We start from the raw sequence: 27,970 nt of genomic DNA, 5'->3' as shown, positions 1-27,970 counted from the left end.
GCAAGCAAAAGGGCCCAGAGGGGGTTGGACCCCAAAACGTGATACTGGGGGGCTCAGGGGGGCCCCAAAGCCCATCTGGGGGCTGCCAAATTGATCCCCAGCCTCAGACACAACTCAGGGTTCCCAAAGGATTGCATTCGCTCGCCCTTCCAAATAAACTGCCCACAAGCAAAAGCGTTTCCTTTTTCCTAATAGTTTTAATTAGACTTTAACGATTTATTGCTCATCTGCAAGGATTAATATTGCATTCATTAAAAATCATTCATATACAAAATAAACCTCTCCCTCCCAGCCCGATGCTGCCACCGCCATCCCCGGGCTCCCCCCCCTCCCCCCCCAACATGGCTTATACAGAGATGGAGCCCTTATGCCAAGGTTCGCCCCTAACGTGGGTGGGAAAGGGGGGGCCTGTGACCCCCAAGCACAGGGAAGGGGGGAACACTCTTGCTCCCTCCCTGCAGACACCCACCCGGCTCACTGAGCCAGGCATGAGTCCCCCGTGAAGTTTGAGGGATGCCGGAGGGGACCCTGCAAGACAGGTGGTCCCCGAAATCTGTGGGGACAGCAAGTGACCGTCCAGGGTGAGAAAGGGGAATAGTCAAAGGACAAGGAGGCAGAGGGGAAAAGAGGAGGGTGATCCAAGCCACGAGCATCCCCTCCCGTTTTCTTCCCATCCCCTCAAAGGAGCTCCCCGGCAGGGACCCACCCCCACGGCACTAAGGCAGCATATCCCTGGTCCATGGGATGGGGTGGCCAGAGGTGAAGGAGCAGCCCCGGTCACGGGTACCACAGCATCTCCATTATCCTTGTACCGGGAAATGCTGGCAGGGCAGGCAACGGGGGTCCTCCTTCCCTCCGTGCTCTGGCCTTGGCTGGGGGAAGAAAGAGGCAATCTGGGGAAGATTAAAAAAAAAAAAAAAATGCCAAGAGAAACCTCACTGGGTTGCAAGGAACTTCCCCCATCCCGGGACAAGCTGCAAGAGATGGAAAAGAGAAACACGTCACCAGCAAGGATGGGGAAGGGGATGGAGGCTGCGATGAGTGGCTGAAACGCACTGCGAGAGGGCAGGGAAGAGCTGAGACAATCCAGCTCGAGGGCCGGCACAGCAGCAGGGAGCAGAGGGCTTTGCGCAGGGGTCTGCGGTGCAGAGGGCCCAGGCTGGGGTATGGGGAAGGCTCATCTCTGCATCTGTCTCAAAACAAGTGAAACACCCCAAAAAACTAAAAAGCCAAAACCCCAGACACCCTTTAAAACCACCCCATGGTTCTAGGTGGGAGCTGGAGCCATTCAGATGCAGCAAGCGCCCGGACTCGGCAGGCAGCCGCATCCCTGACACTTCCCCCCCTGCTTTAAAACATCTCTTTTAAGGATCAAAAAGGAAAAGAGGAAAAAACAAATAAACAAAAAAAAAATGTTTTTAACTCAATTAAGGTGCGGTTTGACTAAAAAAAAAACAACAACCCAAAATCAAAAAAAAAAACAACAAACCAAACCTAGGAGAGATGAGGATAATGCTGGGTAAGCGACCCCCATCCGAATTCAGATTAGCACCCTGAAACAGTGAACTCCCCCGTAACCCAGCCGGCCACCAAACCTGGGCCAGCAACCACCAAACCTGGGCCACCTCAGCGCAGGGACCTTGGCCGGGCTTGGGGACAGTCACCCATTCGCGAGGTGGCCAGCAGGCGCCACTCTGCTCCCAAGCAGCGCTAGGAGCAGGGATCTAGCAGCTAAAACTGGGCTCTTTAAGGCAATTTAGAAGTTGCAGATAATCCACACAAAGAAAGAAACGTAAGATAAGGTAGAACAGCATCTCCGTATCTGCAGGGATCCCGGCCGAGACTAACGCAGGCTGGAAAGGTGAAAAAAAAAAAACAAACAACCCAAAAACCAAAAACAACCCCAAAACATCGCTGCAGGAATGAACTGCCCTTGGCACATCAGGAAAGGAAAACCCTCTCCGGGAGCCAGGGTTGGGAGCCACCGGCGGCTTCAGCCACATGAAAGCAAGAAGCGAATCCCAGGTTGTCTGCCAAGATCAGACAGAGATGTGATCACATAAAAGGGTGAAACTAAGAAGAAAGAGAAAAGAAAAAAAAGTGACCTTAAAATCTGATAAATGTAAAAACAGGTTCCTTGGTTGGTTAAAAAAAAAAAAAAAAAAAAGAAAAAGGTAAACCAAAATAAAAATTATCTTTAAAAATAATCTCTCTAATGTTGCCTTGTGTGGTCTGGTCCTTCATGGGTATGGTCCGTCAGTATCTAGGAGAGAAAGGAGGGGACACAGTGAGGCCATGGGTGCTTGGGGACACAGCTCCTGGGAGCCGATGCTGGCCCAGGGCAAGGGGATGCCCCCACGGCACCCACTGGGTGGGGAGAGGGCAGCCCCCAGCCCCAGCCAGCACTGACCTGTAGTAATTGGGTTTGAAAGGCCCGTTTTTGTTGAGTCCCAGGTACTTCGCCTGATCGTCCGTCAGTTCTGTCAGGTGGGCGTCAAATGAAGGCAGATGCAAGCTGGCGACATACTCGTCTGGGAAGGGGGGAAGAGGAAAAAGGGGATCAGGGGATGCGCACACACCCCCCCCCGCTGCACTGCCAGGGGCGTGATGTATGGACTCATCATATGGCATGAAAAGGGCCAGGCCACACGCTGGGTCTGGCTAGGCAGCCCTTGCCATCTGGCCCCACGGATTCACCACCACGTAAGCTGATGGCAGAGCTGAGCACAAGCCCTGGTGCTGAGCAGGGCTGGATGTGCACCAAAAGGCACAAAGGTTGCACGAACAGCTTCGGAGCAGGCAGGCTGCAGGATAAGGGATGCCTGCCACGCTGTAGAACGTTAAGGAAAATAAATCAAACCACCTGCACGTATTTCAAGGTTGCTTGCTGCCTCTGATGGCTTCCCTGCACTCCTCCTCTCCCTGGAAGTTTTTTCCAGACCAGGTCTGAGTTTCTCCTGACACACAAAACTGCAGGGCAGGGGGGTAAGTGAGCCTGGGCTCCCTTCACTCACCCATCTTCTTCGGCAGCAGGTACACGTCCTGTTTGTAGCGGCCCTCGGGAGCGTTGTAAAGCTCAATCAGAGCCAGAGCCTGCAGAGAGCACAGGGGACAGCCCGCGGACGGTCAGGGATGGCCACCAGCTGGGCAGCACTGAGCACCCACCACAGCACCAAGCTCTTGGCAGCAGACAGACGGGTTTGGGAGCCTGAGGGAGGGGGCAACCATTCCCAAAATGTCTTGAGGAAAGCCTTCCACCTAAGGGTACATCCCTCTCCGGGTCTTTGTAATCCCTCCACCACCAGGGGAGGACCAGAGAGATCGGATGCCACCCAGCTTTTTGCACCATCTGGGCTTAATGCCCCAGGGAAAACCAGAACACAAGGATGGAGGAGACGGGAGCAGATCCAATTCCCTTAAACCATACGGCTGCTGCGTCACACGGAAACGAAGGGACTGCTCGTTTTAAACTGGCGTCATTACTCCAAAAAAACCACGGCCACTCCTTCAGCAGCAAGCAAATTGCATCTCCCCCAAGTGCCGCTTCACACAGCTGAGAGCCAGGTCCAAAACACATCCCTGGCAGTTCGGACCCACAAGCATGAAGCCAAGGAAATTTCCCACCATTAGCATGGCTGCCCTCCCCCACCATCGCCATCCCCAGCCATCAGTCCCCTCCACCTTTCCAGCCCAGCGGGTTTCCTGCATTGCTCCCTGACCGAGGCTGCTGCTCGCACAGCCAGCACCGACCGCAGATCTCAGAGCGGAGCCAAATTTAATCACCATTTTCTTTGGAAAGGCAGAGTCATGACAAACAGTGACAAGCCGCGTCCATCCAGCTGAGCCAGCGCTGATGCTGGGGAGCATTTTAACCACTGACCTCCGCATCCCCAAAATTCACCCCGGGGTTTTTTTGTGCTGTTGAAATCAGAGTCCAGAGACAAAACAAACTCCTGCTTTGAGGTTAGCTTAAAGCCGTGCTAGGGGAGCTCTCCAGTGGCTTACAGCACAGCAGGAGCTCTGCCATGAAGCCTGGCTCATTTAAAAGCTCTCTCCCAGCTGTAAGCAAACCAGTAAGTTCCTGCCACCATTAACTCATCCCAACAGAGAGGTGGTGGCTACAGTATCTCTAGCACTGGTGCCATCCCAAGGACCCGTCCAACTGCATGTTCCCAGCTTCTTCCAAACCACCCCCACCCCAAGGCTCATGCAAAGCCCCGGAGCATCCTCCACCCCTCACGCCCCACCCCGAAGCCTACGGACCTGAGTGGTGGCCGTGATGGAGAGAACGAAGGTGGGAACCGTGGAACAGCTCAGGTTAAGAAGTCGGCCCTAGGAGACAGCAGGAGGAGTTGGCAGAGAGCTGAATTTGCCACCAAACCAAACTGAATCTTGAGATAGGATTCACCTCTACCCCCTCTGGGGCAGAGGGCAACCCCAGCACAGTGATTCAAGAGCCACCTACACGATCAGAGCATTCAAACTCTGCCTCATTTTCCACCCTAACCCTTAGCTTTAAGGCAGGGAAATTTTGTGGTCCCTAGAAAGAGCCAGTCCCTCCTACTGCCAGAAGAGCTCAAGTGCGAAGAGAGCACACCCAGCCAGTTTGCTGCATGGGAAAACCTGCCAAAGCCAGGAGCAGATGGCGTTTGGCTGATAGGGATGGCTCCCAGCTCGGAAGAATGGAGCCAGATGGCACCTCTGTGGCTGCATGTGGTACACGGTACCTCCCTCGCCTCAAGAAAACGAAAAAAAAAAATAAGAAAAAAGAAAAAAAAAAAATCAAGAAACCCTTTCTTGAGCTCTGATCCTCCTCCTAGCACCCTTCCACCTGGTTAAATCTCTGTTACAAACTCTGGCACGCAGTGATAGCGGCCCAAAGCACTGTCGCGGCACAGCTCTCGGCGCACCTCGGCCAGCAGCACCACCCGCTTCCCATCCGGCCAGATGACATGGTCCACTTGGGAGCGGACCCGCTCCCAGGTCAGCTCTGGGGTCCGGAGACTGGTCTGCAAGAGCAGGAGGAAGAGGCTGGAGTCAGCATGGGAGGACAGGGGGGTGGACACAGCCATCGAGGCCGCAGGCAGACTCACCACATCGATCTCCGTGTTGGAGTGGCCCATGTTGCACACGATGCAGCTGTTCTTCATCCGATCCAGGTGTTCCCTGGTCACAACATTCTTGTTTCCTGCAGGCAGAGAGGGCACAGATGAATCCAAGGCAGTGCAAATATAACCCTCCAATTCCTCCTTCCCTGCGCTCGAGTCACAGCAGCTCAGCTTGGGGCAACATCAGATCAACTTTCCACAAGGATGAGAGCCCACCTGGCTGTGACGGCAGAGAAACACACGGGATGAACACTGATCTTTGGTCCCATGAACCAACCAGGCTCTAGGAGACCCCAAAATACCCTTAGGACACACACCTCTGATCACAGAATGAGCCTGGACAGGACCTCTGGAGATCAGCTAGTCCAACCCCCTGTGCTAAAGCAGGTTCACCTAGATCAGGTTGCGCAGGATTGCGTCCAGGCGGGTTTTGAATGTCTCCAGAGGAGACTCCACGACATCTCTTGGCAGCCTGTTCCAGCGCTCTGTCACCCTCAGAGGAAGGTTTTACCTCATATTCAGGTGGAGCTCCCTGTGCTGCAGTTTGTGCCCGTTGCCCCTGTCCCTGGGCACCACTGAAAAGAGCCTGGCCCCGTCCTCCTGACACTGGCCCTTAAGCTCTTTGTAGACGTCGATAAGATCCCTCTCAGTCTTCTCCAGGCTGAACAGCCCCAGCTCTCGCAGCCTGTCCTCACAAGGGAGATGCTCCAGCCCCCTCATCGGCTTTGTAGCCTCTGCTGGCCCCTCTCCAGCAGTTCCCAGCTCCTCCTGAACCGGGGAGCCCAGCACCGGACCCAGCACTGCAGATGTGCCTCCCCAGGGCAGAGCAGAGGGGGGAAGGATCCCCTCCCTCCACCTGCTGGCCACGCTCCTCCTCATGCACCCCAGGGTCCCACTGGCCCCTTGGCCACCAGGGCACAGTGCTGGCCCATGGGCAAGTTGCTGTGCACCAGCACTACCCAGGTCCTTCCCCGCAGCGCTGCCTCCAGCGGGTCAGCCCCAGCCCTTACTGGTGCATGTGGTGGCTCCCCCCCAGGTGCAGGACCCTACACTTGCCATGGTTGAACTTCATCGGGTTCCTCTCTGCCCAACTCCACCGCCTGTCCAGGCATCACTGAACGGCAGCACGGGCTCCTAGTGACTCAGCCACTCCTCCCAGCCCTGTATCATCAGCAAACTTGCTGAGGGTGCACTCTGTCCCTTCATCCAGGTCACTGACGAGGAAACTGAACAGGACTGATGTCCCAACTTATTCACTGATGAATGACTAAGTTGAACAGGTGATGTCCCTCCTCCCAGGGGCTGAGGACTGTGGCCAAACAACAGACTAGGGGGGCAGGAGGAAAAGTTCTTGCCAGAGCACAGCTATTGCTCTTGTAAAACCAGCAGCACATGGCAGCAAAGCGTCCTCCATCCCCAGCTCCCCCAGAGCCCTTGAGACCCCCGCTTTGGAATGACTGCTCCTTCTCAGCCTGCTCCAAGGCTCACCCACGACCTTCTCCATCCCTACCTGTGCAGGTGATGACGACATCCACCTGACGGATTACTTCGCTCAGCTTCACCACCCGAAATCCATCCATGCTGGCAAAAAAGGGAGAGAGGGACCACGATGAGGAGGAGAAGCCTGTTCCCTCTGCCCCAGGCCAGGAGGGCTCTCAGCGCTGTATTGCTGCAGCAGCTCCGAACTGCTCACGCAGCAGCCAGGCTATCCTTCCACACCCCCAGGGACGCCAGATGCACGAGGAAGGGCTGTGCAAAAGATGTGGCGTCAAACCTGCTCTCACAAATGCTGGAGGAGCCAGGGGAACATGCGGAGCATAAAGCTAGCCCTGCATGAACCCTCCAGCAGCCTTCCCAAGGCAGCTGGGGCAAGTGTCTACTGCTTGGTACCCCACCAGCCCTGAAAGCTGCCCCAGCCCTTCCCCATCACACCCCAACCAGATGTCTATTCTCAGACATGAGCCACACAGATCCTCCTGCCTCTGTTTCAGCCCCCGTCAGGGTTTGAAGGAGGCCAGAAGCAGATGAAGAGATGCTCACAAGCAGCATGTAACATCTTACCAAGCTTGGAGAGCGCAGATGGGGTCAATCTCCGTGACGTACACAATTGCTCCCAGGGCTTTCAGAGCAGCGCAGCACCCCTTGCCGACCTGCCAAAGCAAAGCGTCTGTGTGAAGGTGAACACTGGGCACGCCAAGTGCTATAACCCCTTCCCTAGAACAGCCCAAGCGCATCCCGGACTGGGAGATGCTCGTCCCAGCCATTTGCCTGATGCCAGGAGCAGCTCAGCAACATAAATAGCCAGTGGCACTTCTGCTGCAAGCCCAACTCCCCCTCCAAGGCCACCAGGCCTCCAGCAGGGCCACCAGCTGGCAGCAGCTCTCCAAAACCAACATGCTCGCAGCCTGCACAGCCCCCAGCATTGAAGGAGCCCTTCTGAGCTCTCCTCCAAGAGGAGATTAAAGCCAGCCTGGATAAGCACGCACTTCCCCCACCTGCCTTTGAGCCAAGTGTTTCTGTGGCATTCAGAGCTGCCCTGCACTGATCAGGGGACAGATCCTCCATCCCATACCCCCCACATAAGCATGGGGGAGAGCAGAGCTCCTCTAACAGCATCTCTGGCTATCCTCACCATAAAAATAAACTGAAGTCTGGCTTTCCACGCCACTTACCCACACTAACACCTGGCTAAGCTGTACCCATGCTCAGCCCCATTTTCTGAGCAGCAAGATGCTGCCAGGCAAGAAACATCTCCAGAGACACCTTCACTTATCGCTCAGCTCTGACCTCAGGTCTACAGAAAACAGCCAGGCAGGGCAAACTGGGACTCCAGCCCACATCCAAAGGGGAAACCAGTGAAGGTGGAAGGATTCCCTTGTTTTGAAGGAGTCCAGTAAAACTCAGGACAGGCCTCGGAGACTACAACTCCCAGCATGGCTCATTGCTGGAGAATCAGAATCAGATGCCACCCTGGAGCGCCTGGGCAAGAGCCAGGGCAGCCTCTCGGTCGAGCAGAGCTGGGCTCCACTGGCGTCTAAATAAATCAGTAAGTGTGCTCCTGCCGGGAAGCGAGCACTTGCAGCTACTGCCAGGCCCTTCGCAGCGCGGGAAGATAAACACCCACGCAGACAGTGCACAGATGGAGGGAAGGTGTCAACTCCCAGCTCCATGCTCTTCCAGGGCAGAATCATTTACAAGTTTGTGACACGATTCCTCTCTGCCAGAACATTATCCCCCAGCGAGATGCAGCCTGCCCCTCCACCTCCTCTGTCACAGGCTCAGTGACAGCCGCGCTGGATGCTGAACTCTGTCCAGGGACAGCAGATGGGAGCACCCATGGGTAGTTAAAATTCAAGGCCAGCGCTCCCAGCAACTGTTGTATTTGCAGCCCAGCTAATCTGCGGGCAGACTGGGAAATCTGATGCTTGTTCTCCAGCCTCCCAGCAGGTTCCAGCAAGATTTCCCTGCTAATTGCTCACCAGGTTTGATCTGCTCCTATATCAAGGGCAAGTGGTCTTTGCACAGGGAAGAAGCAGGATGCTGAGCTCAGGGGGAGGCTGACTCACAGCTCCACCGACTGCCGCTTATGAAACTCACCTCCCCATAACCACAAACCACCACTTGCTTCCCTCCAAACATCACATCCGTGGTCCTCTTCAGGCTGGGGGACAGAGAGAGACCTGTGTTGGGATTAGTCAAGCGCACACCGCTGACGGCACAGGGCAGTGCTCTGCTGTAAGAGCCCCCCCAAAACCAGGTCCTGCAAGCACACAGCAAGGGCAAAGCAGCAAAGAGCCCAACCTCTGCTCAAGAGGAGCTGGAGCCAAATCCACTGGTGTGAGAGTGAAAGTGGGGATGGGAAGAAGGGTTGGACTCACCCGTCGAGGATGGATTCCCGGCAGCAATATAGGTTATCAAATTTCTGTTTGGTGACAGAATCGTTCACGTTCATGGCTGGGACACACAGCTTCCCGGCCTTGGAGAGCTGGTACAGCCTGCAAGAGGACAAGCAGGTCAGAGCAGAGAATGGCAACTCAATAAAGGATGTCCAGATCAGCCTTCCCAAACTTCCCACCTGTGCACACCGGTCACGCTCTCCTCCACAATTCCTCGGATCTTCTTGAATACGTTGGGGTATTTCTTATAAACCCAATGGGTCAGGTCCCCACCGTCATCCAGGATCTAGAGAACAGGCAAGGAAAAACATAGAGCAGTCAGGCCTTCCACTGGGAAAAGCACTCACTGGGAACAGGATGGGGGGAAAGAAAAAAAAAAAAAAAAAAAAGAGAGATGGAGAGCATCTTCAGGCACTAATGGAAGGCTGTTTGGGCAGAGGCCTGGGGGCCAGGACTCCTGGGTTCCCCTAGTTGCCAGCAACTTGGGGTCTCCTCCAAAAGATAGAGGATTTCTTACCCCCTGCGTGGAGCTGATGGATCCTAACAAGGTTTTCTGCCCCCGCTATTGCTCTGCAGCCTGGAAACGTGACCACAGGCAGTACTAACTAAACAGGCTGAGATCAGAAGGACGCCACAACATTCATGCCCTGAAAGCAAAGAGTTGAGAGGAAAGGCTGCAGGAGCTGTCACGGCCCACTGACGCGTGCTGTTGCTTCATTAGTGATCACGGACCATGCATCAAGGCAGTGAGAGGTGTCATGTGCTTTCAGCCAGGGAAAGGCCCCCCGCAGAGAGCCCTCCTGCTCTGTGGGAGAGGGTGGATGGGATCTGTGTCAAGAGAGGAGCTGTTGGGGCAGCTCCCAGAGGGGTGACCCTGGGCAGAAAGAGGTCTTGTAGTTTCTCAGCTTGCTGGCAGCTCCAGCAGAAGATGGTACATCCCAGTGGCACGGGAGCAACTCAGGACATCGTCTCTGCAGCTCCTACAACCCTCACGGCTGCCCCCAACCCAGCTCCGGCTGCCATTCTCCAGGATCCCCACTTTAACAGAGGCTCAGAGGCTTTTGCAAAGCCAGCAGGTGCCCAGGCAGCCCACGGGCTCCCAGGGACAGCCCCAGAGAGGGGTGAGGAGCACCCAGTGACCACTCCAGAGGAACAGGAAGGGCTGGAAGAAGGCTCATTACCATGTTGGCCTGCCAGCCATCTACGTTAACACAGCGGTCAATGCACCACCAGAAGTCATCCTCTGACTCCCCCTTCCAGGCGAACACGGCAACACCTAGAAGAAGAGGAGCATCCTTGGCATCTGCTGAGCTGGGCAGAGCTCCCTCCTGCTTGGCCAACTCAGGAAACCGCGGACAGGAGGGCCAAAGGGCCACATAGAGATCAAACCGCGGCCCACAGCAGGATTAGACCTGTTCATCCCTCCCTAAAAGATACTTGCTCCAAACCATCCCCCAGCGACAAGGCTGCAGAGCCAGGAGGGGCTGGAAGGGCACTGCATCCCTAGGCGCAGCTGTACTCACCAGCTTCTGCCAAGGCAGCCGCCACTTCATTCTGGGTGGAATAGATGTTACAGGCAGACCAGCGGCACTGTGCTCCCAGCGCACACAGCGTCTCGATCAGCACCTGCGAGAGAGCAGGGTGAGCGGCAGGCCCGGGGGAGCGGTGATGGGCACACGGCGCAGGGCCCCGGGCACAGCCTCGTGCAACAGGCAGACAGGAACAGAGCGGCTCCAGCAAACGTTGCCCTGGGGAAATGCAGGCAGCAGAACTTTTCCAAAATGTTTCCAGAAAAGTGGAGGTGCTGCCTCTGATACCCCAAGGCTGGGAAGCTAAGGGACTTTCCTCCCCAGGGAACAACCAGTCCCTTCCACCCCAGACACCCCAAAGAAGCAGCCACTCACCGCAGTCTGCGCTGTGATGTGGGTACAGCCCACGATTTTAGCTCCAGCCAAAGGCTTCTCCCCTTGAGCTCGTTTCCTGAGTGAAATCAGAGCAGACATGTCTGCAAAAGGAAGAGAAGGGGGTTAACGATGGCTTAGTGCAGAGAGGCCCCCCTCTGCCAGAGCTGCTGTCCCTTCTGGGGTCTCACAGGCTACATCCAGCCACACAGGTTTTGCTATAGTCATTACACAGCTGGGGAGAAAACTCCTCATCCCTGGCCTGGCAGGTCTGTCCAAAATGGAACCAAAACACCAGTGTCATTTGTCACTTGATCATGTAACGAGAGAGGTCTGGGTCAGGCGCTGCCCAAAGGCAGTTAAGAACAGTCACCAGCCCTGCAGCAGAACAGCATCAAGGAGAAGCACCTACAGAAGATGAAAACAGTGCTGCCACATCCCAGGAGAGCAGCTCTAAACGTGCCTGGATGATCTTTCTATTCCACAGCTTTGGCAGCATGTGTCTCAAAGCAGCCCAAAAGCAAAGTTACCCAATCACCCCACTGGAAACGGTAACTCAGCTTCCCGCAAGCCCCAGGGGACGGGCTTGGGACTGTCAGTTTTCATGTCTCTGTAGGTGTTGTCTTTGCCCACTGATTGCAAAATGTCTTTGCCCATTGAGGTTTCTCATGCAAAGCCACCAGAACATTAAACCCTGCAAGAGTTCTGCTGCTGTCAGAAAACAGATGCCACACATTTTTAACGTCTGCCGTCACATCTAGCTCTTCCCCACATAATCTGCTGATTTGCTGGGGGAAAGGACAGTGTGTCCAAGGCTGTAGCATGAGTTGCGGGAATGACCATGGCTCAGCTCCTGGACTCCAGCAAGCACAGCACCCAGCTGCAAGCCCCACGAACTCCATGCTTCACTTTTACCTTGTTCAGCGATCTCGATCTCCCGGCGCCCAAACTCTGCCTGCTTGATGTTCTTCACACAGAAATTGCTGCTGCCTTTGGAGTTGGTTTGTTGTTTCTCTCGGGGAGACACCTCATCATCAGAGCTGTCTGTGTAGGAGGCAGCTAAAGCCAGGAGAGGAATGCATGTTACCCCAGGTCTGAGGAGGCCAGGCACCTCAGGTTTCTGCTGCATTTCACTTCCCAGCTTTCATACACACACACACACTCACGGCTCAAACTACAAATCTCCTAAGGAAAACCAACGTCCAGAAGGAATTCTGCACACTTGTTCTCTAGAGATAACTGGGTTATCAACTGGTAATCAATGCCTGAGCTTCAGGAACCCCCAGAATTATCCCCTCCACGTCTGAGTACAACACAGCAGTATGGAGCATCCTGAGATGCTGCACGAGCAGCACACTCACAGTGGCACCAGCGCTGGACTTGGGGGAGGACCACGCACGGACGAGGAGCCTGGGACCTACCAGAGCTGTAGCTGTCGGTGGAAGACTGTGAGATGGAGCGGGACAGGGACCGACGGCCCGTCTTGGTTGGGAACTTGGTGAACTCCTGCATGTCATCTGCAAACTGGATTTGCTGAGAAGTGCAAAGGAAGAGAAGTGCTAAATCAATAGGTGCTCCTTACGGCACGGCATCTTTCCAGGCTATACGGGCCTGCGGCTTCCTTCAGTCTACCCTGACTGTTGTAATCTCAGAAACGGCCATCATCAAATGAATCAAGGAATAGATCTGTGGCTACAGATGCCAAAAAATGAAACCCCCTCCTCTGCCTGATCATCTCTGTCACCAGAAGGGTAAGGCAGACTTAACACCTGAAAATAAAAAGAGCACCCAGCGAGGCCTGAAACATCCCCCTTAACCCATCTCAGCTCCCTGACGCTTCTCCAAGAAAGTCAGGCTGCTTGTACAACACAAACACTGGGCAGCCCTCCGGACAAACCCTGCGCAGAGACCCTGCCCCAACCGGTCCCGACGGATTTCTGCCCCAAAACTGCAGCAGCGAGAAAGCTGGGGTGGTCCCAGCACAAACTCAGATCCCTGGGGCTTCCAGGCTCTTCCCCAAGAACAGAGCATCCCGCAGGTTAAAAACACGGCGCATCCTTCCAAAATCGACACTAAAAGCAGGGGGAAGAAAACTCAGCAAGAGAGAACATTTCAACAAAAAGTAGTTGACATTGCATTGGCTTTCAGTCTCCTCTGTATTACAGATGTTTCCATTGTAAGAGAAGCCCTAAAACAGCCACCCCTCCTTCCTCTCTCAGCCAGAGGCAACTCAAGGCTCCAGCACCTACCACTGGCTCATCAAATTCAAGTGCGGTGGGCCAAAAGTAGGGGAAAAAGAGCCCCAAACTGCTCAGCTGCTGCACTCATCCTGTGTGACCACCCAGCAAAGAGCCTTATTGCTGCTTCTGCAGGAGAAAGATGACAAAGATAAAAGGGAATTAGGAAAAGCGCCAGCAAATCCAGCCTGATGCCCCCCTCCCCAGCACACTGCCATGTGGGAGACCCTGACAAAGAGCCCCAGCACAGCTCTTCCCTCTGATCACGTCACTGCAGGATTTAATTTTGCCACTTAACAGGGATGAGACGTCATCACAGGGAGTGGGATTAACAAAGCATCCCCACAGACCCAGGAGACCTCTAGAAGAGTCCTGAAGAAATCAAGATGATGGAAAGAGACAGGCCACAGTGGCCTTGAGGAGGGGTTTTCCATGCCACAACCATCCTAAAAGCTCCCTGAAAGCTTTGATGCAGCAAACAGCTTTCAAGAGGAGAAGAATGAAACTATTTAGTTGAGATGATCCATCTCAGAAAGGAGGAATCTCCTCAGTCTGGAGCGTCTGCAGCACTAGCAGAGCTATTGGGGCTGTAAAATGGAGCTATGGCTCCTGGAGAAACCCAGCTGACGGGCCAAAAGCAGCACTGGCATTCTGCTCGGGAAGAACAGGGACACGAGAGCCACTGCTCAGTCCAAGGCAGGACACGTGGGGGGGGTGGTGGTGACTCCAGCACCCCCTCCAGGAATGGGGCTAGCACCAGATCAAGTCCGTCACCACACCCAGGCAAGCACCCCATGCATTTTTGTGGGTGCTGCTGCTAAAAGGATTTTAGCCAGCTCCTCTGTACTGGCTAAGTTACAGTCTGGTATCTGCTTCCCAGAGCAGGCTTCCCAGCAGACACCTGTGCAATTCTGACGCAAATTGCATGAATTTGCATTAGTGGAAGGAATGAAAATGCTAAATGGAGTTTGCAAGTTTGGTTTTGCGAGTGTTTTAGGTCATTTGCTGCAGAGGGAAGAACTATACGACGTCATAACCCATGGCACCACCGGGAGAGCTGGTACCAAGCGATAAAAGAGGCGCAGAAGCACTTCTAGCCATCAACAGCAGGCACGTAGCAGCAGTGTCTTTGGGGTGCAGGGCTGGAGCTGGCAGGCACAGCGGTTTCCCAACCAAGGAATTGTATTGCTGGAATTTGTTCAAGGTCTGTGGCTTGGATCAATCTTTGCTAGACAGCCTGGGAAAGGCTTGTGCACCTCTGTGCTGGTGTATTGCTCATGGCCATTTCTGGGGTGGGGCGGAAATAAAAAAAAAAATGTTAAAAAAAAAAATAATAATCGATCAGCAATTTCAGAACAGTAAGATTTCAACCCCTTTGCACCCAGCTCTTCCTTTGGCAACTCATCAAACCAGAGGGTATAAACACGCCCCATAAAACAGCTGCTGGCATTAAAACAGCTTAAAGTGTTAGCTGAGGAATTTTCTCCATCTCAGGGAAAGGTTTCCAGGGAAGAGGTGAATCCACGAGGGAAAAAGCAGATAACCCAGGCTTCGCTGCTCCGGCCCAGGGTGCAGGTGGGTGTCTGTCTGGCTTACAGCAGCCAGAACACCGGAGCCCCAGGCCAGGGCACTTCCCTGCAGTGAAATGTGCTGCCTGGATGGTCTCACGCAGCAAATTTTGGGATGCAAAGGGAAGGAGAGGGTGAGGATGGAGGGCTGCTGCGCTCCCCAGCTCCACACCATCAAGACAACCAAGATCTACTGAACACCTTCAACCTCATCAGCAGACCAGCCACGGGTGTTGAGCCAGCTCCTGGGTACAGTCTCACTTCTAAGGAGAAACAGCAGGTCTAGAAATAGAGGGTTTGAACCCAAGGGGAAAAAGAATCACTGCTAAAGAAACCAAGTGCTGAATTAACTACAGTAATCCCTGCCGTGGCTTTACCAGAGCTCATCTGAACTCCACAGCTTAGCAAAATCTGCCCTGTCTAAAATTATCATCAAACATTGCAAGCAGCTTCCGAGTTGAACGCGCCATTCGCACATCAAACCCCCTCCTAGCCCAGCAAATTAACGCGGCATCCGGCAACCAGCCGAGAGGAAGATGAGGGAGGACGGCGGGTGCTGCCACCAGGCAAAGCGACCCAAGCGACTGGCGACGCGTGTGACCGTCGGCTGCGTTACCTTCCACGTGCCGGGCTCTCTAGCTGCATTAAGGCAACAGAGAAAATCTCGTAATCCCTCGGCTTGGCATGGGAATTTGAATGAATGCATCCCCCGCCAGGGGCTGCAGATGACCGAAGCCAGTCTGGCTGCGGCGAGGGGGGACGGGGATGGGGACCGTCCAGCTGCAGAAAGCACGATCACGAATCGCATCCCAAACTTCATCCTGCTGGATGGAAGCAGCTTTTCCAACCGGGTGGAGCACAAGGGTTTGAGAGCAAGGAAAATATTTTTTCATCCCAGCAATTCATGACCAAGGAGGCAAAACAACACAGCACCTCTATCTCTGCACAGAAACAGAGCCGGGGTGGCTTCCAGCGTCACCATCCCCTTACAGGACAGGATGGGGCCAGGGTCCTGGGTAGACCCCTGTGCCAAACCAACAGCTCCTTGCTCATATCACAGGGGGGTTTGGGAGATGTCCTGATCTGACATCTCCAGCCAAGTTTTTGCAAAACAACACTGAACGCTGCCTGCTCCCAGTCACACCTGCCAAGCCAGAAAGAAGCACATTTTTCTCCCCTTGTGAAATCTGGCACGTCCGTGCCCATTCCTACACGGATCCAACACTTTCCAACGACGGCCGCTGAGGTGCCAGGGACCCCTGGGTCCTCCCAAGGCAAACACCAGCCACTTTCTTTGGCTGCACTGCCCAGCACATCCCAAAACCACCATGAAGCTAAACAGTCCGCTTCAAGGAGCTTCTCCCTGTTAGAAGGTACCTGCCCACACATGGGCACAGCGGCTGGGGAACCCCGAACCCAGCAGCACACACAGCCTCTTTTGTTTAAATTATTGCCACATAGAAAGAGCAAACAGATCCCAGATCCGGACTGCTACCATCGAAACGAACCGGCAGCTCGTGACTGCTGGGTGTGCCATCCTCAATGGTTTATCCTGCATTTTTCCCCAGCGTTCCAGCTCGAGCACAGCTTTTTTGAGCTTAGCGAGTAAGAGAAGTTACACACACCCGATTCTGAGCTGCAGAGGACTTTGTAAATCCAGCCGGATTTACTTCAAGCACAGATGAGCTAGGCACAGTCCCTCTCACAAAAGACAACCCCACTTCTTATTTGAAAACTCTTTCTGTTCCTGAACGGCTGCAGAGAGGATGCTCAAGCTCCTTCACCACGCTACAGCCCCGATCGCATCCTCTTCGGCCTCGGGGGACGGCAGCGGAGCAGGTTGCGGAAGGAGGATGAAGAGGTTTTGGAAAGCATCCACCAACTCACAGCCATCCCCAGGGCCGCATGCTGACCCGGTTCACTGAGGTGCAGGCTCCACAGGGGAAAGGACACGTGCCAGGGAGCAGCTTCAGGCTCCCATCTTACCAATACCACTTGCCTTAGCAAGTCCTTTTTTTTAATTATTATTTTTCATTAAGGACAATGCAAGTGATGGCACACCCACAACAGCTTAAAAAAAAAAAAAAAAAATGCCCTTACAGCCGCTTCTGTCCTGGACTAAGTGGTGGGGTGGGTACAAAAGCAGGCTCTGCACATCACCCAAGACAAGAAGGAAGCAGCGAAGCACCTAAAACCCTCCAGCCTCCTAAATTCCCTCCACCACCATCCATGGACGTGATGATGCAGCAGCAAGAAACAGCAAAATCAGAGCAGAACATGTTCTCACCCCACCACAACCACCTGGAATGCGAGAAAGTCTCTTTAATCCACTTCTGCCCTCCCAGGGGAAAGCCTGGAAGGATCCAGGGTCCTGAGACCTTTCCTTTGACTGCAGAAAGCAGCAGAGATCAGGACTATTCAGGGCAGCCAGTTCCCCTTATTTAATCTCCTCTCCCAAACAAAAACCCTCTGGCAGAGGCTGGGAGGGCACTGCTGGTTACCCACGCTGCTAAGGCAGCCCTGACGTGCCCTGTCTTTTAAGTTCATCGTTTCTTTGTCATGCCCAGAAATTCAACCAGACTTTCTTTACAGCTTTACAACTGCTTTACAGCTCGGATCAGCACTCATCCTGCTCGCCAGCCCCACTCACACATGAGACATGATCAGCGGCTTGCACCAAGGCTGAGTTTTGCAGACCTGAAGATGATGGGCACTTTCACACACCCAGGCTTCGAACGCAGAGGATTTGTTATCTGCAGAAGGATCGTTTCCTCCCAGGGAGCTGCAACCACCTTCTCAGGAGGAGCTGTGTCCTGCCAGGCTGATGAGTTTGGGCATTTCTAAAGGACAACTTGTTTTAATCCACTTATTTGCAGAAGTGAGCCAGCACCTTCAGTCAATGCAGCAGCGAGGGGAGGAAAGAAGCGGCCCAGAGGCTGAGGTCTCCAGCCATGCATCAGCAGGGGGAGGGGAGATAACCAGCATGAAGCTTTTTTTTTTTCTATTCTAGGTCAAAAAGAAGAGAGTAGTAGCAGGTTTGCTTGTGCCACCTCCTCAGAGAAGGGATAGCACTCTTCCAGGCTCTGCTTCTGCAACCACTTGGGTCCCACAGGGGACCCCATGCTTCCCAACCAGGAGAAATGAGCCCTCCCCAAAGCCATCCACAGCCTCCCACCGCACGTGCCTCCCTTGGGACGAGGGGCTGAAGCCCCCCCAAGCCCACTCGCCGCAGGTTCCCAGTGTCTCTCCCCTGCACTGGCCCCGGGGCTGGTGGCCATCCTGCCACAGCTGGGGGAATGGCCAGTGTGGCCATGCCAGGGTGCTTGGTTTGTTTAGAGGACTTGGCTGTCACTGTCCTCAGACCCCTTCTGCCCCACTTCCAGGCTGGGAGAGCCAAGCCCCTGCTCCCACAGGACAGCATCTAGACACAGAGCAGGGAACCCACCGTAGTCCTCAGCCCTCCAGGACACAGCTCCTGCTCCACAACCCAAAAGGACACATGTATTTTTGGGGTGGAAATGGGCAAGGCGGACACAAATGTTCTTAAGGTTCCCCTCCTGTGAGGTAGCCAGCCCTGAAGGGGTATTTCTGGACCACAGCATCCCGTAAGGATTGAAGGAAAGGAAAAATCAGGTACTTGGAGCAGAGGGATGGGGACATCAGGATCAGTAAGGCTCCCACCCTGACCACTCATCATCCTCACCCCCAAATCACTAGCAAGGGGAAGTTTCTGAGGTGGATTCAGCTACGCAGTTCATAAACCACCCCATTTTACCAGCTCCGAGCTCCGGCCAAGTGAGCCAACACACACCTTGGTGACAAGCGGCTGCGTGAATTCACACGAGGCTGCAACCAAACTCATAGGACAACCAGACTCCCAATCCAAACCAGTTCAGCAGCAAGAGATACCCCAGCCAGAGCACAAGGCCAGGCATAGGGAGTGGGGGGGGGGGGGGGGGGCGTGTGTGTGGTGGTGGTGCATTAGCAGTGCCCATGGCTCCAGCCCCACCATGCCACAGGAATGCTGGAGGAGCAGGCTGGCAGGCGGGTGCTCAGCAGGCATCTTCTGTTCCTCCACATCCACTGGCAGAGCACCAAGGGCCCTGGGGAGAGCTAGAGGTGGCACAGCCCCAGCTGGAGATGTTGTACGGAAGAACACGACCCACTTCTGCTGCCGGTGTGGCCTTTGCAACAGGAGGGCTTTCACCTGATGGTTCCCCCAACCCAAACCTTCAGAAGAAACCTCAAAGTGCTTTGCTTGGACAACATAGCTGGGAAGAGCTGCCCGAGGGTGCTGTTTTTTGTGGATGGAAGCACGATCAGTGCTGAATTCTGTGCAACTTGGCTCTGTACCTCTAGCCCCCAGAGGGTTCACAGGGCAGGTTTTTCTTCCCGGAGAGGCAGAGACCTGGCTGGCACTCTCCCCGCCAACTCCCTGAGCAGGAACTGCAGCCAGATCTCTGCCTGGAAACCTTTACACCATTCTTGACAAGGAAATAAACGGCACTGAGGTCCTGGCAAAGTAAACCGGCCAAGCCCTGATACCAGCCTCCATCCTTCACCGGCAGAGAAGGGCTGGTTGGGTAAAACACTGGGAAGGAAAAAAAGCCCCAAAGTTTCCATGAGTACAAGAGGGGAATGAAGTACATTCACACGAACCCCAAAGCTTGGCAGAGAAGAAGAAACACCAGTAAGAAAATGGACCCATTATGAAGGTTAATAGGCTGGAAACCACTGCAAGGTTTCGGTCATCATGGGAATCACTGTAAATGCTAGTTAAAGGAAAAATAAACAGAAAGCGGGATTAAATAAAATAAATGTGATTTCGAGTGCCCAGCTGTTAAACAGTAACTGGGAATAACTACTGCCTTATAAACACCTTGAGGTCAAAGGTGCACTGCCTCCAGCAAAAGCAGAGGGAAAGCTCCCCACCAGCAGATAACGCATCTCGTCCTTAGACTGCAGGAATCTCGTCCTTAGACTGCAGGAATCGAAGCAAAGGCTTGCTCCCGGCTGTCATGCAGAGGGATATCTTCCTCACAGCAGGAACAGCAGCAGTCCGGTATCTGGGATCCTTAAGGACAGTGAGCTCCCACCACGTTGCGCAGGTCAACCCTACAAGCCCAGCGCAGCTACCCAGGCGTGCAAACATCGCTTCCCGCAGCGCAAAAAGCAATCGGTTTAAAGACATCCCAGACTTCTCACCTATGGGTGGACCTGCAGCGCCCAGCCAGCTGTGCGCCTCTGGCACACCAAGTGTTTGGGCAATAGGATAATTGGTATTAATTGGAGTTACCTTGCTGGGAGCATTGCATGGACAGGACTGTGGGTTAAATACTCGCGGGGCAGCCCAAGGACTAACGGCCTGGCTGGTTGCTTTGGAGCTGGAAGCCAATAGAAATGTGTTTGTGTGCAATAGCTGATAAGGAATCATCTTCCATTAGCATTGATTTTTAAATTAGAAAACTCCTCTACAGCCACAGCTGCACAATCCACCTGCCTCCTTTTCTCCCCCAGAACTGGCTTGCAGAATCACAGCATTTCAAGACCCCTTTTGGTCTTTCAAGAGGCCAATATAGCAAACACCACCGGGACAAGGCTCCAGCTACACTCAGCAGACCCTCCATCCACCCCTATGCCACGGCTCTAAGGGAAAAATGCCTGGCAGGATCAGCATTGAAACAGGAGCAGCCTGTTTGCAATACCTCCCAGAGAGTCAGGGAAACCAGCCACACAGTCAGAAAAATCACCAGTACACCCACCCCATACCCCTTGCTTGCCCTGGCTGACCCCCAAAAGCCCCTCGCAGCGCTATTTCCACAAGTGTATCACCTAGAGCTGCTCATTTCTCATTTACCAACGCACTATTTTCAGCCCTGGGAAAGACTTTGATTTTGATGCACCCGCTTAGAGGCAAGGCCGGAGAGGAACCCCAGGCTTCAGCTTAGGCTCTTCACTGCTCAGGATTCAGAGGAATCGTCACCAGGATGGAGAAACATCACCGGCCCAGACACCGACTCCTCGCGTCAGAGCAAAACCGACCCCATCCTGCAAACAGGGTTGATTCAATTAAGCTCCTTCCTTTCAAGTGGGGCAGGAAGGGTAACAAGCGACATCCTTGCGGGGATGGCGAGCTCAGAGAATATTTGGAGAAGGGGTTGGTTAACATAGGGAGACACAGGCTACGCTGCCTGCAAGAGGCTGATGGCTCCAAGGTCAACAGGGATTGGCCAGATGTTCTCACTCCAAAACATGCCCAGGTTGGATGCAAGCCTCGCCCCCACGGTGCAAGAATGTGCAATACAGAATGTGCAATACTCGGAGCTCCCTACAGGAAGTGAAAGGAGGAGACAGAAAACAGCAGACACAGGTTGAACCTCACCCCAGGCCATCTGGAAGGAGAAAACCAAAACATGTCTTTTTCAGCAAGGCAAAGCCCTGAGGAACCTCCTTTTCCAGGCTGCCTACCTTCTCCCTCCCCGCAGAAGGCTGGAAGGAGCTATTCCCTAGGCCCACGCCTTGCAGATAAACCAAAATCCCACAACCCCCACCCAAATCACGGCTCCTGAATTAAGAAGGCTCCGCCGCCAGGCACGAACGGGTCCTGCCAGCGAACTCCAGGTCCGCGGGAGGCAGCCAAGGGGAAGCCGAACCCACCTCAGAGGACCGCGGGAGCCTCACCCGAATTACAATGCAGCCTGTTTGACAAGCTGGAACATCATGTCCTCGGCCACCTAAGTTCTTTGGCTGTCACCAACCTGAAGTAAACAGATTCTGCAGCAGCAATAAGCTCGTTACCAAGGCCACCGTATTGATCCCAAAGTGTAATTAAAATTCACAGTTCAAGCAGCCCAATGCAACAGGGCAACTGGGGCAGCCTCCTCAAGGCATGAATAGCCCCAGCTTCCGCATCCCACTTTCTCAGAGGCAGGGAGCCCACAGGGTGAGATCAGCTGCTGGAAAAAAAAAAAAAAAACAACCAACCACCCCAAGTGGCAGCTTTCTCTCTGGACCATCAGCCAAGCTGCCGCAGAGTGCCCATTCCCCGCCGAGGGTTACCCACGCTGGGAAGCGTGAGGAGATGATGCTTATCCCACGCTTAGAGGGGTACGGAGCAGACCAGGTTCAGGCACTGCTGAGGGTGGCCAAGTCCCCAGGGCTTTGATGGGGGGCTCCAGCATACCCTGCTGAGACGGTAACAAGATGCTCCTCCTTGGTGGGACCCCCCGACCTTCCTACAGCAGCCCCCAGCCCTGCATTGACCCAACCCACAGTCTCATTGAGAAAGAGCAGGGTCACGCTCTGCAGAAGCGTTAGCACAAGGTCCTTTGCACCCACGGCTCCACAGGGCCAGCAGCAGGCCCTGGGACAGTCACCTCAAACGTCACCACCATCTGCTGAGTGAAGGTGAGTCAGAGTCCCCAGATAAGCAGCCCTGATCAAAAGGCTCAGCAGGAAACGCAACAAACCCTCTGCAAACGTGAACAGCGCCTTCAGGAAACTCCTGATGATAAAAAGACACAGCCAGGCATAAGCAAATCTCTTCACCTGAGTGCTGCTCCGAGCAGGCAAATCCCACACCTTCCCCGGCTCTAACATCTGGGACGAGGCACCCACCAGCTCCTCGGAGGAACAGCACGGACAGGATCCTCACCTGCAAAATCCCCGCATCAAGCCAGTGGGTTATCCGAAAGGATCAACTCCAACCTGACCTTGAAGAGCTGGTTTCCAGAGGAAAAAAATCCCGGCCCCAACCTCTAGTAGGGAACACAGGAACAGGCTCCGACATTTGCATGGGCTGGAAAGCACGGTGAAAACTGTTCAGGCCCCAAAGCAAGTATTGTGGTAGGCTGGTCCCTAGCAGGAGATAATCTCACATTTTGGGAAAGGCCAAAAGAAAACACTGTGCTTCTGCCGCCAGCACACTTCCCACGCTCCAGACCTGGCTGCTCATATGGGAAGGAGGCTCCCACCAAGCACAGCAGGGCTCGCAGGAGAGCCAGCGCTGCTCAGATGGGTGGTCCCCACGCCCCCACCATCAAAAGATGATAAGAGATGCTTCTGAAGACTGGGGAGAACGAATATCCAGCTCTTCTACCGCCTCCAAAGGCCAGACCTTGGAGTGGAAACCCAGCCTACCTCACGGGACTGCAGGTGGTGGAAAACAGGAGCAAAAGCCAAATGCCCTGGCACACCGCTTTGAAGATGGCTTGCATCCATCAGACCCCGAAGATCTCCTTTCTTCCTCCTCTCCAGTTTAATAACTCAATTAAGCATCTTCTGGCCTTGCAGTAATGCTGGGTCACAAGGATGAAGCTTCCCCTCTGGACAGCAATGAGACCCTCCAAAAAACCAAAGTGATGAGAAGAACCCAGGACTGACTTATAACAGAAATAATTACGATTTTATCACTTTAATATAGCACCACCAGTGACCTGTTGGCTTCCAGCACCCAGTAAATCATCTCTGTTAAGAACACCCTCATGGTTTGCTCTCAGCACAGGTCAGGGTATGACCAGCTCAGCCTGTGACTGTCTAACCACAGCAGCGTGTTCGCTTATTGGGGTTCTCCTGCACCCCAAGGAAGGCCAGACCCATCCCAGGTGATCCACACAGAGTAGCATGAGCCATTCAGCTCACCCCAGCCCAAGCATCTCATTATAAGAAGGAAAAACTGCAGCGAGAGCAAGAAAGCAAAAGCATGGAGGATCTGGGCAAGGAAGCAAAGACGGTCGAGTGTACGTTTGGCCAAACCACCGGGAGAGGAGGTGGTGGCTGCTGCCCTGGACAAGCACACAAAGGCACAGAAGAATTTACGAGAAGCCAGTCTAAAGGATGAAATTAAAGAAAGGAAAATCAAGTGACTCCGGCAGCTCTGTCAGTACAATGACAGTCTCGTCCCCCTGACAGAGTGAAGTGGAAGGTTGTTTATTAGCACCCGGCCTGGCAGAGCTGCAGGGACCCGAGATGACTCCGGACTGAGAAAAATGGGGCAGAAAAGCCGGCCCTGGGAAGGGGCTGTGCACAGGGCAGGGAAGCAGCCGGCTGCAGCAAGGTCAGACACCGCTCAGGCAGCAGCAGAGCGGCTCCGCAGGCAACTGCAAAAAGCAGCAGCAGGAACGATGCTCTGGAGGAGACATCCAGCCCTCCCCAGGAGACGCAGCTCCCCACGGGCTCCATCCCCCTCTCCCCATCCTTCCCCTGGCTCCCACCTCCTGCCACCCCCGTGCCAGCCAGCACGCAGCTCCGGCTCGCTACCACTGCAAAGCTGCAGCACTGTGCATTAGCATTCGCCGCCGCACAGCCTCAGCGGGACTCCTCCAGTGCCAGCATCCGCAGGGGCACAGCACCAACCCAAACACACCAGCCACAGGCTCGTCAGCTTCTCGGGGCGCAGAGGTGCCATGTAGCTCACCTCCCCAAAAGCAAACTCGAGGCTTTAGCCCATTTCACACTCCAGGCACGCTGCATGAGTAAGCAGATCTGTCTGCAGAGCATCCGTCTGTCTGTCTGTCCGCCGGCAGCCAGGTGGGAAGGAGCCCACCAGACAGCAACCCTCCCCCCCTCCACCCGAGACAAGGCCACCACAGGGATCAGGTGAAGTGACAGACAGGAATAACACTTGTCGAGCCCCCCTGCTTTGCCACAAGCACAGGCCCACGTCCTTCCCAGCTGAGGGCACCCACGGTTCAGTTGGGGGTTTAAGGCTCCGCCAACTGGCTGACGCAGATTCGGAAAGCAACTGCCGTCAAGGGCACCCACGGTCCCCAGGGAGGCAGGAGAGCAGATGCCCAGACGCAGCAGTGATGGCACACAAGGATCTGGAAGAGCACAACCTGCCCTTGAGCTCTGCCATCATCCCCACACCCGTATTCACTTAACCCAGACAAGCCGCAAGCTTCTGTTTCAAATCCTCCCCAGCAACATCAAGGCACGCAGGAGAAAGCAGAAAGCTCAGCGCTGCTCACCTCTGCCTTTAAACCACTCCCCACCAAAGAACCGCCTAGCTCTGACCAAAGCTGGTGTTATTTTGCTGACAGACCAATTTCCCATAAACTGCAGTGAAAAAGGAGCTCTGGCAGAGCCAGGCAACCCCAGCTTTTGGGGAGAAACCACCCCATTTCTGCAGAAACGCTACAGCTCCATTCACCTCAACTGCATCGGCTCCTACTTAAATCCGGGGTTGATCATATTTAATCTCTTAATCTCTTACCTCCTGCTGTTTCACTTTTTCACCTTAAACAAGTCACTGGCAAGAGAGGAAACAAGAGGTCAGCAATCCCCAGGCTGGCTGGGCAGCTCGGGCTCGCTCCGGGCACCCTCGATGCAGCCTGCCAACAGCAAGGAGGATGCCGGTGACTTCTCAGCACCCGTGGGGCTGATGTACCTCCAGCTATGTCCGAGATGCTCCCCCAGATCCCGGCTGGACGCGGGACGCTGGCAGACTCACACCGGCTCTTCCGCTGCACACTGGCACTTTCCCCAAGCGCCAGCACAAGTTATAGCTCCTCTTTGGGAAGCTATTCAGCAGCAGGTCACACGGAGGAGACGGAGCCTGCACTAAGCCTGGCCACATTCCCACCCTCCCCATCTCCAATCACCTTATGCAAACTGCATCGACAAAGTTCAAGGAGCCTAAAAGCCCAGGGAGGGACCTGCTCCAGCAGCACACCACGACTTCCCCTACCTCAATGCTGGTAAATCATCTCTCTCAATCATCTTCGCTGGCCTCTGACCACGCTGAGAGCTCCAAGGGCAGTGCGCACAAAAGTCACTTCGACTTGCATTCAAACAGAAAGGTGCTTTAATGGTTTAATTGCGATCCTGCTTCGAAGGCATCTGAGCTGGGGGCACGCACCATCTTATCTCAGGAGGGCAATTCTCCCTTCCTTGTCCTTTTATCCTTCTGCCAACGCCTCTGCTATTACAGAGCTCTATCCACAGTAACTAGCCAGGCAAGGAAAATAGTGGCCTGAAGCATTTTGTTCCTTGACCTCAGCTGCATCCGTGCTCCCCAAGATCTCACTGGCTGCTGATGTTATCAGCCTTAAATGTCGTGTCTCGCTCTGGGCACCTTTAATATCATCACCCAGCCAGGAAAGGCTGCAGCAGCCGCCGAGTCTGACCGTGCTCCTCACGCTGGGCAACAAGCCTGTGTGTACAGCAGCTAATTCAAGGTGATACAAAATTCCATACCCCCAAGACACGCGCAAACTTTGCCTCTGAGGATGCCGGATCGATTACCCTCTACACACATTGCATTTCTTTTCATGACGCATATTTTGACTCTATAGGATACTTCAGGATTAGTAGTTTGCTCTCCCCTCTCAGCTCAGCCAGCTGCAGCCTTGCACTGTTCGCTCCCCAGCTTTGAGAAAGACGCCGGTAATGAAAAGGTAAAAACAATCCGCAAGTTTGAGCTGCGCAGAGCCACTGCTGGAAGAGACAGATCGCAGCTCCGCATTCCTCTGCTCCTTCCTCCAGGCTATGCATGTCCACAGCCCAGCTAAACAGGGTTGGGACACAGGGAGAGCCTCCAGAGCCCTGCTCCCCAGCAGCAGCCATGAGGCTGGGCGAGGAGAGATGCCTCCAAACAGCCACCTGACGGCAGCCCCGCCAGGAGGGTCGGACGCTCCCCTAACCCCACCACCGGCCAGAACAGGCAAGAGAGACGTTCCTCCAGAGAAGGAGGACATTGGCCTTTTGCTGCAACTGCTTTGCTTTTGCTTCCAGCAGGGAGGCAGGTGGCTGCAGCCCCAGGGGGAACACGATGATCAGCACAGCAGGGACCTCTGGCCGCAGCCCCGGAGCACAAAATCCGCCTCACAAAATCCGCCTCGCTGGCAGGACAGGGACTTCAGCAGCACCTTACCAAGCCCGGCAGGTCTGCACCGAGGCAGAAGCACACGTCTCCATGCGCTCATCTATCTAAAAGCTGGTTACCCGAGTTAGTGGAGGTCCTGCACCCTGTCACAGCGGCGTGGCCAGCGCTCGCCCACCCACAGTGCCATCTGTATGCCCCGTAAAGGTTACACAAGCACCGCGGGCAGCAGGGAGCGGCACCCGGAGATCTCAGGAGCTCCTGTGAGAAGGCCTTCAAGGATGAAAGGGTAAAGAGGTGACTCAGGAGAGCTCAGCGCCAAGGGGCTGCTCCAGCAGCCTCCTCCCCCCGCCCAAAGGTGCTCCCACCCACATCTCCAACAGACCCCTTGCCCCAAAAAGAGTTCAACACTCCAAATTTCCTCGTGCTGCCCTTCAGAGTGACCTACAGCAGGGTCTCCAGATCACTGCCGCTAGCTCGTCCTATTTAACGGGTCCCCCTCCTCTGTCCCCACTGCAAAGTGCTGTCACCTCCACACACACGGCACTCCCACGGCCCTGACACACAGGGCCCCCAAACCCACTCCCCCAGTCGTACCTGCCTGTCCCCCTGCCCGGGGTCCCCCTGGCACCCCTATGCCACAGCCAAGACCCCCCTCTTCCCCCCAACCTCCTCCTGCCCAGAGGGGGCCCTGGCCCCCCAGGGCTGAGCCCCTGCCCTGCCCATAGCAGCCCCCCCTCATCCCCAGCTAGGCCGGGGCTGTACCCCAGTGCAGACCCTCTCCCCCAGTACCCAGTGTCCCCCTGTCCCACCCCAAACTGGGCCAGCATCCCCTGCCGGCCACCTCTGCCCCAACGCTGGGTACCAGCCGCCCCCAGCCCGGGCCAGCCCCCCCACCGGTACCAGCCCCCTCCAAGCCCGGTACCGATTTCCCACCCCTCCCCCTCACAGGCACCCCCAAACCGGCCCAGGTCTGCTTCCCCAGCACCCCCCACCCCAGGGGGCTGCTCCCTCGGAAGCAGGCCGGGCCTCCCCTCAAACCAGGGGCTGCTCCCCTCCCCAACCGGGCCAGGGCCTCCCCTCCGAACCGGGAGCTGCTTCCCTCGCGCTGGGCCGGCTCCCGCCGGTACCGGTACCTTCTTGGGGGCCTTGGTGACGGTGGCCATGAAGGAGTACTTCTCAGCGTCCTCCACCTCCTTGGCCTGCTTCACCTCGTCGCCGCCGGCGGGCTCCGGCACCGACATCCTGAGGCGGCGGCGGCGGGGCGGGCCGCCCGCGGCACCGGGCGGGGCGGGGCACGGCGGGAAGGCAGGAGCGCCCCGGTTCGGCTCGGCCTCGCCCGGCTCGGCTGGGCCCAGCCGGACCCGCGGCGGAGGCTCCGGTGCCGCCGGCTCGCAGCGCGCTGCGGCGGGGACTGCGGCCGCCGCGCTCGGCGCCAG

The 27,970-nt window shown here is 55.2% G+C and overlaps 1 protein-coding gene across 2 annotated transcripts; it reads right to left on the bottom strand.

Annotated features, from left to right (window-relative positions):
• Nucleotides 1–179: 179 nt before the first annotated feature.
• On the bottom strand, nt 180–27,970 carry AHCYL1 (adenosylhomocysteinase like 1). Of its 2 annotated transcripts, XM_056361687.1 has the most exons (18): nt 27,668–27,766; nt 26,654–26,804; nt 12,327–12,438; nt 11,821–11,964; nt 10,909–11,009; nt 10,528–10,630; nt 10,186–10,280; nt 9,184–9,290; nt 8,987–9,103; nt 8,706–8,769; nt 7,170–7,258; nt 6,619–6,689; nt 5,094–5,188; nt 4,911–5,009; nt 4,264–4,332; nt 3,015–3,093; nt 2,411–2,531; nt 180–2,263 (listed from the first exon to the last, which is right to left on the bottom strand). In XM_056361687.1, the coding sequence occupies exons 3-18, from the start codon at nt 12,415–12,417 to the stop codon at nt 2,257–2,259; spliced, it is 1,452 nt and encodes a 483-aa protein (XP_056217662.1). In that variant the 5' UTR covers nt 12,418–12,438; nt 26,654–26,804; nt 27,668–27,766; the 3' UTR covers nt 180–2,256. The 2 variants fall into 2 exon arrangements, with proteins under 2 accessions (XP_056217662.1, XP_056217661.1); XM_056361686.1 differs by lacking the exon at nt 26,654–26,804 and having other exon boundaries at nt 27,668–27,970.

This window comes from Falco biarmicus, chromosome 16 (assembly GCF_023638135.1).
Source record: "Falco biarmicus isolate bFalBia1 chromosome 16, bFalBia1.pri, whole genome shotgun sequence".
NCBI classification, from domain to species: Eukaryota; Metazoa; Chordata; class Aves; order Falconiformes; family Falconidae; genus Falco; species Falco biarmicus.
This window is presented reverse-complemented; position numbering and strand designations above follow the sequence as displayed.